General features: G+C 44.6%; 1 protein-coding gene across 2 annotated transcripts in view; it reads right to left on the bottom strand.

The window, feature by feature from the left end:
• PLCB2 (phospholipase C beta 2) overlaps positions 1-14,049 on the bottom strand; it is an 82,108-nt gene that overhangs the window by 50,212 nt on the left and 17,847 nt on the right. Inside the window, exons 3-5 of one of the 2 annotated variants that reach the window (XM_090033452.1) lie at positions 13,281-13,669; positions 9,205-9,282; positions 5,780-5,848 (exon numbers count right to left, since the gene is read on the bottom strand). In XM_090033452.1, coding sequence (XP_089889578.1) covers positions 5,780-5,848; positions 9,205-9,282; positions 13,281-13,364 — 231 coding nt within the window. In that variant the 5' untranslated portion in view covers positions 13,365-13,669. The remainder of the gene's footprint in view (positions 1-5,779; positions 5,849-9,204; positions 9,283-13,280; positions 13,670-14,049) is intronic. The other variant, XM_090033451.1, reaches the window with a different exon arrangement.

Below are 14,049 nucleotides of genomic sequence, written 5' to 3'. Positions count from 1 at the left end.
CAGAATCACAGGAGTGGGGGACATGCAGCAACCATAACCCAAAGCAACAAAAATCAACCTCCATTGAACAGTGCTCCTTATTTTCCCTTTGCCTTTGAAAATGAGTCTATGGATTATGGACATAAGCTTGCATCTCTCGCATTCACAGGAGTGTGTGCCTGCATAGTCTTCAGTAATAAGTCACCCCTTTTGGGCCTACAGCTTGTGGGTTGTTCAAGTCCTGTCCAATCTAAAGACTGCATTTGTACCCACTGCTGAAAATACTCAGTGGCCATGTCTACACGAGATGCTGACTGAACAGTTATTATGCACAGCCATTTTGTACTGGAGTTATTGTGCAGTAGTGTTGTCAAACAGGTTTTGGGTGAGGCTAACTACATGGTAGCTTGTTACTACTGCACAGTCGCATTGCATCATGCTTCCTGCCACAAGACATGACTGTCCAGTAGTAATGAGCTACTGCGCAGTCAGTGTCTCATGCAGATGTACAAGCTATTCCACAGCTCAAGTTGTTGCCCTCCATCTGAGATGCTAAACCCAAGTCTGTTTTACCTCCATAATTAGGTGGTACTGTGTTTACAGTCATTGCTTTGCCACTTTCTAATCCAATGCGTAGAAAGAACTCTTTATAGCACTTTGAGCTATCCCATGGACAATATGAAACACTTTCTAATGCTAGTGAATCCCAACCTTTATTGGTTCATGTACACAGCACTGTTCACCTTGTGAACAATGGGTGTCTGAAATACCACATGTGAACATCTGCTTAATGCAAGTATATTTCAGGCCTTAACAGTTTAACTATTAACTGTGTCAAGTATTTCTGGATTGTATTAAAATAAATACCTATGGAAGCCAAAAATGTTTGATTATAAGGAGGAGTAACCAGAAAATAAGAATTCTGTTTCATGAAAAATGTTAATGGTTCAACATTTATTTGGAAGCAGAATGACACCATGATTATTCAAAATGTTGGCATATAAATGAGAAAGAGAGAGACAAAAAGTCAATAGTCTGGGGGTACAGGCATCACAATAAGATTATGCCAGGTGACTTGGCTGTGAGAAACAGATATTTAAGTCTTTGTTCTGGCAGAGTGCTTCATCTACTAGACTACTGGCTCTGCTGGGACCTGTCTCTATCCTTGTGATCAGAAATCCCATTCTGGATTTGGGAAGCAAGTTTCATCAAAACAGGTGCTAGGCCATGACAAGTTTTTGTTTTAATGAAAATCAATTGTTTTCAAATGAAAAACCTTTCACAGGAAGTTCCCAACCAGCATTAATTATAACATCTGTCAGGCAGTGCAGCAAAAAGAAACAAAGTGAAACAGCCACTATTGTTATTTATGTTTTTCATGTTACTCAAATTAAAACAAATGGCTTACAAATAACTTCTTAAAATGCTCTGGCATGCTGCTGAACTGCATTCAGTGACATTTTTATCTTGTTGAATTTGCATTCAAAGTTGCTGCTAATTTTTGTCTGTATTAGTGTTGAACCTGAGCCAAAGCTCACCCCACCTGTGTTTGCATATAGTGTAAATCAAGGAAAATACAAAATATCAGGAGTAGTTCTCAGAGGAAACAAGATATTGCCATTAATAGGGAGAAGATGTGTTTGGTGCGGGGTAGGGGGTGTTTTCAGATGTACACATTCAAAACTGCAAATGGGAGCCCTGGGGGTTGCATATGCACTAACATGAATTCACACTGAAGCAATGTGATGTAGAGGTGGGGGACAAGGATGTTGAAGGGGCTTGGCTGAATGTGGGTAGGGCCTTCCCTGGGCATTAGGCAAATTCAGCTTCTGAAGGCCTCTTGGGGAGGAAGGATTGTCCAGGAGGTCAGAACTTGGGAGACTTGGTTTCCATGCCCTTTCTTGCCCCTGATATCCTGGGTAACCTTGAGCAAGTCACTTTGCTTCCCTCTGTGGGGCCCATGAAGAATATGTGCTTGTCATGGGCTCCACCTGATAATGTATAATCTACAACCCCTCTAATGCTGTTGACATCGATGTTCCCTAGGTAGGAGGGACAGAGAATGACCAAGGAGCTATCTTGCTGCTTGGCTTCCCCTCCAAATCCCTTGTATGTTTTAAATGCTGGACAAATGGCAATGAGCCCATGGCTGCTTCCCTGTTAGGAGAAAACTCAAACTGCAGCCAGCTGATTTCAGAGGAGCCACATGATTCTCCCTAGTCTTGTACCCAGGCTTTCCAATGGCCCTGATGGGACACTCCCTTTCCTTGACCCCCCTAAAGAGGCAGGAAGACTTTCCTATGGACTCCTGCCTCCCAGGCTCTTCAGGGCCTGGAGTACACACGGAAGGAGAGCTTGCTCTGTCACAGCTTCCTGTGCAGGGGCCCTTTGTGGTATGCTCTTACCATATGCAGAGAAGTTAAAAGCAAAAATAGGAAAGTTCCTTCTCTGAGGCAGCTGCAAAACAACTTGATTTTCTTAGTGTGTAGAACAAGAACTCCTAACACTTGCAACCTAAAACCTTCTCATGGAGAAACCTTTTAACCCCCTCTGTTGCAAGGACCTTGAATCCTAGCTGAAACTAAAAAGGAGGACTTGATGATCACATGCTACCATGCAGCCCTGTGACCTGAAGTAGAAGGTACATTTCAAAGCCACAGCACTGTTTTCCATAATACATCACACTGCTCCCCTGTAAACTTCTTAAAAACAATCTCCATGCAAAAGCTAAATCACAGTTTTACCTTATGGGAAATCAGTGAATTTGTTATGCTCAGTAATGTTCCTCAGGGAGAGGAACTGAAACAAGACAACACTTATCCTGCTAGGATCATGCCTTGCACAGAAGCGTTCTCTTCTATCCTCAATTATTTTCTGGGGCCACCTCCCGTCTCCGGCCAAAGAAAACCAAAACATTTTTATTAAATGCCAGGAGCCCCATCTTGTAATTATAACTACGTCTCTCCATTATCTCCCCCTTCACCCGTACAACATATATCACAGTTCCTAATATCTACTTCTGTTTCCTAGTTTATCCCCCCATGCAGCAATATACCAGCAATATCTACCTTATGTAGGAAACCCTGCAGAGTATGTACTATGTATTTTTCACTGTAACATGGCAGAGGCAGACCTGGGGCTGATTAGTATTGACAGATTTGGGGTGAACCTTCCGTAACAGTTTCACATGGCCAGAAATGACTGAAGCTCTGACATATTCTGTAATACTTAATAGCTGCTGGGTCAGATCTAATCTGATAAACTACACTAAGGCAGATTTTAAGTCAGAAAAAGTGATCATGACTATCCCAACTCCAGTGGCCACAAGACTCATCGTGTTTCTTAACTGGCTCATTGCTCACATTCAGGAATGCAACAGCCTTAATCACATAAAATAAGGCTTCCTCACATACCCAGAAATACCTGCTCTGAGTACCTGGATTCTTAGCTCCCACCTCAGCTCCATTATAGAGCAGACACAAGGCAGATCAGTGCCTAATCTTCACCTAAATTCTCAGAGGAGCTGGTAGACATTTTCAAAGCACACTTCATACACACCAACACTGAGTTCAGGTACTTGGAAAGGAAAAAAGGGAAAAAAGAAAAAAAACCCAACATTCAAAAGACCAAGTCATGGAAGTGGCAATGTAACAACTTAGTGTTTGCCCAAGTCTCTCACTTTTCAGGAAAATTGCTCTATCTAGCAGGGTATGGAGTGGGCTGGGCTGGGGTGCTCAATATGTCTTCCTATAGAAGCTAGACAGCTGGGCTGAATGATTGCTTGGGCCAGAAGAAGAAGGAACCTGACTACTGCTTAGGGCACTCAGCCTAAATGAAGATCTGGGGTCCATGCTCTCCCTCTGGGACTGTTTATTACACCAGAGAGTCACTGGATTAGGGAACAACAAATAAAAATACAGCAGGATTCTCATCTATCCCCTGCCACATTGGAGTGCTCTAACCTGACAGGTATGGTGAACTGGTGGGCACCAGCAACCGCTCTTTCTTCTCAGTTAGACACCTACCCTTAAAAGACAACCTGCGGCTTTGGATCCTGAATGAATGCAGGCACCTAGTGTGCAATGCTGAGTTAAGCAAGTAAGTTCCAGGGGCAGGCAGGAGTCCAGACACACTCCTACATTGGCATTTCCCACTGATCAGCCCAAGGCAACTCCCCAGTCTGTGTCCAAGCTCTTCGAATCATCTTTACCAGAAGCCCAGCTTTTTCTGTTGGCTGCACAGAAATTGAGTCCAGGCATCTCATTGTTTCTTTGAATCACCCTTCTGGGGCTAGGTGCCTAATCTTTAAGCAATCTGGAGCCTATGGGTCCAATCCAGACATTACTCTTTGCCATCACTTTTAATGGGTGGTATCCCTTCTGCATCTACAAAACGCCTCAATCAAAAACCTGAATATGAAAAAGCATATTTATATTTGTTAATGTAAAGCCATATTGTGGCATTGTCCTCTGAATTTCTCTTGGCTATTAGGATGTCATCTGCATGGACAACACTGTGCACTCCTGCAGTACATCATTGGTAATCCTTTGAAACACAGCCTTAAGGTAGTCTTCCATACCTAGACAGCACCCTATTATGAAATTGTTTTTGACTGTCTTCAACACCAGACTTCCAGCACTCAATAGCATGATTATTTGGTGAACTCCATTCCCCCCTGCCCCTTTTTCAAATGAAAATCCAAACCAAAAGATTTATCCATTTGCAGCTGTTGGTTGTAGGGATGCTTAAGCCAGCATAACATTTTTGTACAGCAGGGAAAGCAGCATAGCAGGTGGGAGATGAAGGAAAAGGGTGGGGAGGGGACGTGCCTCTGAGCACAGAGGGGAAGGGGAGGCTCTCTTCTGCTTTGCGGATTCTTTTTTGAAGTTCCCGGAGATTCTAGCAGCACGGTCCAGTCTGAAAGGGTGATGCAGCTGTGCCACTGCACCCCCTTTGGATCAGCCCCTGCTCGTAGTCATTTTATCTTTGTTCTCTTGTGTGTCTTTTCACATTCCATCCTCATTTCTACCTTTCTGTTTCTGCCATGGAAGGGGAAGTTGAAAACAAAAACACGAATACTATTTCTGATAAACAGCTGCAGAACAGTAGTCAGCTTCTCAGAATGCAGAACAGTAACTCCAATACTCAAAAAATAAAAGTCAATTGACTGAGATACCACTTAACCCCTTTTGCTTCAGGAAGCTTAAATCACACCTGAGACAAGAGCTTAAGCACAAGTGTCCTTAAAACAACTCACCCTGCAAGCAGAAAAATTGAAAATCTCTTAAAGGTGAAGCGTCTACATAGCACAGGGCTCCCAGTGACTGCAGGTTTTGCAGCCAGTTTGAGCCACCCTTGTATGCATTTATCATATAAGAGAAGCTCTGGCAGTGGGATATTCCGGACCACTGTAATTTGCCTCAGTAGTTCAGGCAGTGCAGCTGGGCAGAAGCAGAAAGCCAGGCAGCTGTGTGCCAGCAGAACGTACGCTGCTTGCTGAGCAGCCACCTCATACAGCACACTGCTAAATAAAACTACTATGGTTGTCTCGTCAGGCAGTGTCATTTGCAGCCAAGGAAGTCATTTTTGCTTCTTGGGCATCTTCCTGCCTGCTACAGGGCATGTTTACAGTGACTGTGTGTTTGAAAAGGACAGGCTTGTTTTTTGTTAGCGGCTTTTGTCACACCACTTTCCATATACACTCATACACATCACAGCTTGGAAACTCCTGTTCCCCACAAACACTAACCTGTGCTCTGCTCAGGGCTTAGCTTATGACAGAAAGGAGCCATAGACTCACCTTGGGGATCTTGGCAAATTTCCCTATTCGGGTGTCTCGGATGCTGGTTATATCCAGAATTTCCATGTCCTGCAAAAGAAAAACACCAAGGAGGATGATGGCAATGGGAGGAAAAAGTAGAGCAAGTGGGAAGAGAAGGTCTCAAGGGGTCTCTGGCAGGCCTTAGCCACAGCTCTTCCCTGGAAGCAGTGAGGAACTGAACCTCCCCACTGGAAGCAGCAGCAATGGCAGAGCTCTTTATGCAGTGGCAACACTGTAGAAGATGGCTGGCTCTGCTGGCCAGCACAGATGTGGTATTGGTCTGTGACTCCACCTCTTAGCTTTTGGGGGTGATGGGGCAAAGTATAAGACTACACTGGAGAGCCTGGCAGGCCACCCTGTCTAGGGACCATATCTCACAAAGGCTGCAGTTGCCCCAGTCTCCTGCACTGTGAGAGATGACAGCACCTTACACAATCGTTTAAGGACAGGCCACAAACTTGCCCTAATGGTAGGATGGAAGGGCAGAGACTGAGTTGGCTGGAATGTTGTTCAGTAAAATGCCATTAACCAGACACAGGGAATCAGCACAAAGTCCTGGAAACACATAACAGGATGGGTAAGGCACAGCAGGCATCCAGGAAGAAAACCACAGTGCTCTGTTAACGGAGTAAGCTTTCAACTCAGTCAGAACCTGCTCAGATTTGTGGAAACATCTAGCTCACACTGGGCACACTCAAAAGTTCAATTTGCTAATTAGCATAACCCATCCCACACTAACATTGCATTGTCTCACTTCCACAGCCCTAAGCTGATGCCAGACACTGGTTGCTGGACTTGGAATTCACATTATTTTTTTGGGGGTGGTGGTGAGTGGGTTGTGTATGCAGGGTAACTTGGTTAGCCACCAAGAAGGCAACACATGCCTATCCTTATTGGTTGCCTATTTCCAATGTCCTGAACCTGCCTCTTGCCCATCAGTGAGTAATGTCCCCATCAATGCTATTCTGCCAATCACCTAGGCCTCCCATTCATGCCCATCTCCAGCTGTATTAGCCCACCAGTTTGCCCTGTCATACAGCTCATAACGTGGCCCATATCACCCCACATATTGCCATCAGCCAGCTAACCAGCTACCTCTAGCAGCCCTGTTAGCTTGCCTAGAAGCCTTGTGAGCCCTTACTCTGCCTGCAGATGCTCTCCTGCAGTGAGAGAAGTGCCAATCAAATACTTTTCCTGGGATGTAAAGCAGGCAGCTGCCCTATGCTGCTACCAGATGGTTTATTCTAGATGCTAATCCACTCTTGCTGCATTTCATAGTAAAATTAGTCACCTGACTAGAGTCTTACTTCTTACCAGCAATTCAAGCTGCTGCTGTTTTCTCTGGGTGTATTTTGATAACACCAATAAGGTGCTCAGAAAAAACTGGAAACCATACATCTCCCATTTTTGGGAGGTTCACGCAGCTTCTTAGGTTTACAAAAGTGGAGTAAAGCACTCCAGAGCTACCCCTCGGCCCCCCAGCCTGCTGCTGCAGCAGGACAGGAAGGAGTACACATCGACAGGAAGGAGTACACATCCTGGAGTACTTCCTTACAGCTCTGTTTCTGAGACTGGGCTAAGGGAATGACAGATATTTAAAAATGAGATGTGCAGTGGAAAAGAGTACACATGCAATAGAGGTACACGGTAAGCACAAGTTGCTACTGCTGCTCTTGACTCCGTGTCTCACACTGCTGCAATTCAAGAGGTGCTGCTGCAAGGAAGCTTACTGTCACAGCTGGCAAGCCCTGTAAAATAATTCATTGTTACAGAGATGGTACTAATGGTCCCCCAGGAGTCCCTGATGGTACCACTCTGTAGCATTACTGTTTTGTCTCTTTATCTGTCTTGCCTTCTCATTATGTAGGTCAGAAGGAGGAAGTGCAGCTGAGCCACAGCTCTCAAAAGCAGAAGTAAGCAAGCGAAGCCTTCCACCTCCAGACTGCCAGCCTCCCTTTGTTCCAGCCCAGTTCTTAGGAAATAATTCACCCTTCTGACCTAGTATGCCCATCATTCCTTCCCCTTGCTTTGCCTCTCACTCTCTGTTGTAGACCATTGTAGGCCTTAAGCTTTTTTAATGATAGTTCAGTTACCCGTGTCCGCTTAAACTATAGTTTTGCTAAAAGGACAAAGGGCAAAGGATATGCTCAGGTGAGAGAAAGCTGCAAGGTGTGAACCATTTTAGGAAGTTTGAGTAAAATGGAGGGAATGAAAACTAGGGTAAAGATTACGAGGTCACCTTGAGTACACTTAGTGGTCTGATGATAGACAAGGCTAATTTTAGATAAAATAATGCTTATAGAGAGAATAAGAATAGGAATACGGATATTAATGAGTAGTGCCGATTAGGAATGCTTTTATCCCTTTAAATTACTTAGTAAGGTGTTTTTTTAATATTTTAGCCAAGCCACAGAGTATAAATACCACTTTGGTGTTTTTCCTTTTCACTCCTGAACTATGGTTCTTGCTGAACTGCCACTTGCCTGGTTAGTACTATTTAGAGACTTAGTTTTGAAACCTAGGTAAGAAGGTCCCTTCCCTAAAAGGACAGCCACTTGTTAGAGGCTTTTTAAGACTTCAAGACTTAGAAATGTTAAGATTAATTTGTTTTCAAATACCAATAAGATTTTTATGCCTTGAGATAAACGTGCTTTTTAAATTTTAATCATGTGCTTGATACACCTTATCTGTGCCTTTTGGTCATCTGTATCTTTTCTACCTTTTGTTATTGAATTTGCTATTAAACATTTAGATAATCTTATGTTGTGAGTCTTTAATTTGGTGGGATTGGCACTTTGACCCTTTCTTGGTTCTCAGAACCCATACGAGGGTCAACAGTGTGTACCAGCTTAGCCTTAGAGAATCCAACTTCTCTCCTACTTTAACATCTTCTGTCTATCACCTTTGTCCCTCTCCAGTTTGTTTAATGCAAGATCAGGTCTAAAAAGAACAAGCATAGGATGTAGTTACAGAAGAGTCCAGAGCTGCCTGGGATGCATTATGGGTGTACCTGTGTACTGGCAGCTAGACTCTGTTCTCAAATCTGCCATTTTCTCACTTAGAACCATTTATTCAGCCTATGTGGTAAAAAAGGTATATTAATTTTCACTTGCCTTTGTAGACCTGCTTTGAGATGCATGGTTATTGCAAGCTATGTAGGTTCAAAATATCAATGTGATAGACAGAAAAGATACTGTTCGCTCACCTGATTTGTCTATGGCTCAACTTGCAGCTCTTTCCTGAAGCTGCCCATGGATTGTCTGATAAATAAATGGCAATAGCTGAGATTCTTTCCGTGATGTTTCTTTCTACAATGGGATATCTACCTCTTTGCTGTGAGTGTTATTTTTTTAACAAGCTCCACTTGAACTTCAGTGACTAGGCTGTGAAATCTTAGCACTTACCATGCTCTGATAGGTCCAGTATAAGTAAAAACCCTTTGGGTCCACTCGGAGAATCACAGGAGATGCACTTGTAGTTTCCTGGCAAAACCAGAAGAAAGAAAGTTAGGTTTCCATGACTCAGAGAACACATCATGGGATGTAGGGTTCCCCATTCAAATGCCACCCAGGCCTAGTGAATCATTTCCTGGCTATTCTGTGGTTTAAGTAAATCAGATGGATGATTCAATTCATCTCCAGTGGCTCAGAGTCAGGGGCTGTGAAGGTTAATCTGTACGGATTTGTTCAGTGTGGTAGGGAAGAGCTCCTCAAGATCAAAGCTGATGCATACTGACAGGGCTGTGAGGGAAGTATGGGTTGCCATTATGACCTGTATCACTTCTAAGGCACTTAAATCCCCAGGTTTGGCATCTTGCATGGGGACTAAACACTGTGGGTCCTGACAGATGTGGAACATCCTCCCCCCAATCCCACTCTACTGAAAGCAGCAGTGCATTACAAACCCTGCAGAGCTGCGTCAATGGGCACTTCAGCAGGGTTCTTTGGCACTTTTAGCTAAAGCTGATTCAATCAGCTATTAAATAAACGTGCCAGGAAAGCCCTACTAATGCACCCAATCTTTACAGATAATGGGGAAGTCAGGTGTAACTAATGTATTGCCTCTTCTGGGCATGTGCTGGGCTAGGCACAGAGTGCGCTGATTTTAAAATATAGTGCTGGGGTTTTTTTCCCCCTCACATCTGCAAGCAGCCACAAGAACAATATGTCTGCTATGCTTTTTCACACTTCATTCCCTTCTCCTTTCACTGCCTGCTACCTCTCCTATACTGCATTAGGGAGAAAGCTCATGCAGACACATATGCACTCCTATTTGGCACCCATAGCTTCTAGTTTGTTCCATTAAGTCATCGCTGCAGGCTGGAAGAGTAGCTGTGGCACTTAAATACAAATGAGGATGCCACTGACCATGATCCTAGTACTGCACCATGCCTGGCAGCAGAACTCCTAAGCATGCTGCATTGCTCTTCACAGGTTGTCTGCATGGAATTTGGGGTGGGCTAATTAGAAGTGCTGAATAAAAGGTCAATTAGTGCAGCTACACTGCTGCTTCTTTAGAAGGCAGGCATGTATGAAAGTGCTATGGCTGAGCATGACAAGCTTCCCCCAGAGATGTGGCCCAGTCTTCCCTTCTTCTCCCACAAAACAGCCTTTTAAAATCATGTGGGGACTTCATCACGAGGAAGCACCACCCCCTTCTTGTCCAGAAGAAGTCACACTAGTTACAGCTATGTTTGCTCAGTTTAGCTCAGGGTACCACCGTTGCGGAGATCTTGAAAATTACAGAAAGTACTGCAAGCTCTTGTTGGGTATTGACACAAATCATACTCATCCCTGTGTCTCCTGCCCTCTCACTACTGCCTCAAAGGAAGAAAAAACCTGACTGTTCTCCAGGTTGGTCTGTGACACCATAGCAGGCAGATGGTAAATTCCAGGGACAAGGATTCTCCATTCAAACCCCCTGATGCTCTTGGCCTACAGTTGAATCCTATGAGCAGAGTCAGAGCTGTGAAAAATCACTGCTGTGATGTGGCCCAACAGGAAACCTGGACATAGCTTAGCCAGGCCATTTGGAGTTTTTTAGATGAAAACTAGCACCTCCACTTGCACTCATAAGGCAACTGGGAGCCAAAGCAGAACACAGACATGTCTGAATGACAAGCCTGGGATTATATTTGCCTGCTCTCCTTCAGAGGCGGGCAATCATATTCTGTGGTAGCTGTGGCTTTGAAGTGGTCTCTAAGATAGATGCAATAGCTAGGTATCATCAAGATTACAGTAGCACCCATGCTTCCTAATCTGGACTGCAGTCCTCCTGAGCTGGACACTGTACAAACCACAGAATAAAGCCAGTGCCTGCCCCACAGAGACTACAGTCTAATTCAACAAAGCACTATCCTAGAAAGGGAAAACATAAGGTCTCCATTGCACTTGTTGGGTCAGCTGAACATACTAAAAGGCCACTGAGGGTCACGGCAGTTAGCTGAGAATACTAAAAATAATATCCATCTTAATGAAGGGAGCAGGCATTTTCCATATACATGTAATTATGTTTTCTTGTGTCTAGCCTGGACTGTTCCAAAGGCTTTCTTTAGCACTCTGTGCAGCCCAGTATTGAGAAAGCAGAGGCTACAAAATCCAGCTGAAATGAGTGATTGCCTGAAGGTTTTGGATCTGCCCAGAACAAGGTAGCTGGGTCTTAAATTCACTGCCAACAATGAGAAGGACCTGAAAAAACAAGCATCACTAGCCCACTGGCAATGCTTCAGCCCAAGCTGTCTAGACATTTACTTTGGCAGCTTTCCACACCCCTGGAACAGGAAAGAATGATGAGATGGAGCAATGCAAATGGAATATCCCAGTCCCAGAGAGGTGATTTTCCCCTGAAGGACCAGGCTGTTGACTTTTTAGGGACTGAGGACAGTATTTTCAGAAGTTGTCTCTGATTTAAGAGTTCAGTTTTGGGAGGTTCTGCTTGAGACACTTTAATTGTGGAGACACTAAGCGCTCAGCAACTCCAAGAGAAGTACTTAAAATCAGGTCTGAGTTCTTAAGATGGGCACCCGAAACCCAAGGGACAGATGAATCAGTTTAGCTAACAGACAAATCAGTTTAGCTAACAGAACTCTAAGAAACAAAATTCCTGTTTGTGCTGCTCAAGGAAACCACAAGAAAACTGGGCCAGCAGCAATCCTGTTTAAGAGGGTATGTTCCACTGAGCCCTGGCATCATTCTCTTTCAGATTCTGTAGTAAATTGCTCAGCACCATTTGTTTTCCTCCAAATGCTACACACCTGCTTCCCCAACTGCTGCTAGGTTGTCATTGCAAGTCATTGATTTATTGCATATTATCAGCCACCACCTCCATCTCTTACTGCTTCCACTAGCTTGTGCCCATTGTTTCCACCCCAGTTCTACATCCACTTTAATAGCCCACCATTACTTTCTACACTGAAATGTTTTAAATGAACCTCTTTTTCAGTACTGTGTAAAACGCCTTTTTGTGGAGCCAGCCAACTACCATACACCCATAGCATCCCCCTGTTCTACTGGCCCTGTTCTATTCCTGTGGCAATACTGGCAGCAGCCACATTTTGCCTTCCTGGCAGATAGTGATAACTGACTGCTAGACTCAAGGGAGAGCTTCCTCCTCCCTTCCAGCTCCAGGATTTCTGCTCCCTGTTAGGACGGGTTCTCATTGGAGAACTCAGACAAAAAGACCCCGTGGTCGGCTGGATAAGCCAGCAGCTTCTGACCTATCTGAGCTTGGACCCTACATCTTGTGTGGATTTTGAGGCTCATGGGCTAACCCCAGCACTCTGGTTATGAACAGGGCCAGAAGAGAAAAGAGCATCATCTGCCAGATTTGTTAACTGCCTTTAGCAATAGGGTTAGAAGGGGAAGAGATTCAAGGCTGATTTTCCCTCCTTCTACAACATTGGAGAGCCTTTCTGCTTGAGCTCCTGAGAACTCTATTCTGGCTAACTCTGCTGATGGCCTCTGAGTGCAGGGTCCTCTTGCCACAGGGAGTTGTACAATACCAAGCACTTACTTCCTTTGTCTCAAGAACAAGCAGCATAGCTGCAGTGATAGCCCTTCTTTACCAAGACTAATCCATGGGACTCTGATTGGACCAACAGAGAAGTTCCTCAGGAGCCAAGACACAGGTTGAGGGTCAGGGTTTGTTACCCACTACCTCCACAATGAAGTCATACACATGAAGATATCCACATCACCTATATCAATATACATGTAGCCATCTAGCTTTCCTCCTCCCATACCCCTTTCCCCTCTGTGCATCATCTGCAGCACCAAGAAACTCACACTGCCACTTACCCATGCACACAGCACATACATGCACACTCACATGGTCCTCTCTTACATGTACAGATCAGCATCACTGCACATACATATGGGCATGTATCTGGGCTTCCAGACTTCTGGAAAGTACAGGGAAAACTTGATGCTCTTTTATATACACGGCACATGCAGAAAAGCCCAGTGGTAGCCCAGGTACTCACATCATCCCACTTGATGAAGCGCTCGCCCTTGCAGAGGTACTCCTTCACCTCGGGGGCCTTCAGGATGGGCGTAAGCATCGACATTCTTCGCCAAGCCTGACCCTCAGATAGCAGAAGGGATGACAGCAAGGAGGTTCCTCTTTCTTGGCCCTTTCTCTTCTTCTGCCTCTTACATGGTGCTTTCTGTTGCAGCTAGCATCGGCATCAAGAAGCAAACAACCTCTTATATCCCAGCAAAAAACTTAGGGATAGCTCGGCCAGGCAAGAGAGGCGCTACTAATCTGCATTGCAAATCAGTATGTCTCCAAACAAGCAGGTGGATCCCAGCAGACGAACATGAAGATGAAGCTTTTTTTGGAAGAGGAAAGTCTACCTGAGATGCAAACGCACTCCAGAAGAGACGTGCTCCTTAGTACTCTGCACTACTGAAATTCAGCTCTAAGCAGATACTTCCGGAGTAGGACTTCCTTAAAATTCTCTCTTTGACAAATGCAGGCTCTGCCAACCAACCAGTTGTTAAACTATTTTATCAGAGCCCCATACCAAGACACGAGCAACCTCACCATGTGCAGTCAGCCCCAAACGCATTCTGGACCACTCACCCAGGGCAAAGGACTCATGTGTAGCACAGTTTGTATTCTACTTACATGGGCTTCAGGATTGTACAATTTTTAACAGACTTATTTTCACAATGACATCTACGAAGTAGAGAACTATTATTTCTGTTGCACCAACAGGATACCTGAGGCACAGGGTAGTTGAAATGACC

Source organism: Crocodylus siamensis, chromosome 2, assembly GCF_052110815.1.
Source record: "Crocodylus siamensis isolate JL-2025a chromosome 2, ASM5211081v1, whole genome shotgun sequence".
Lineage (NCBI taxonomy): Eukaryota > Metazoa > Chordata > Crocodylia > Crocodylidae > Crocodylus > Crocodylus siamensis.
The sequence above is the reverse complement of the archived record's forward strand: the minus strand, read 5'-3'. Positions and strand labels throughout refer to the sequence as shown.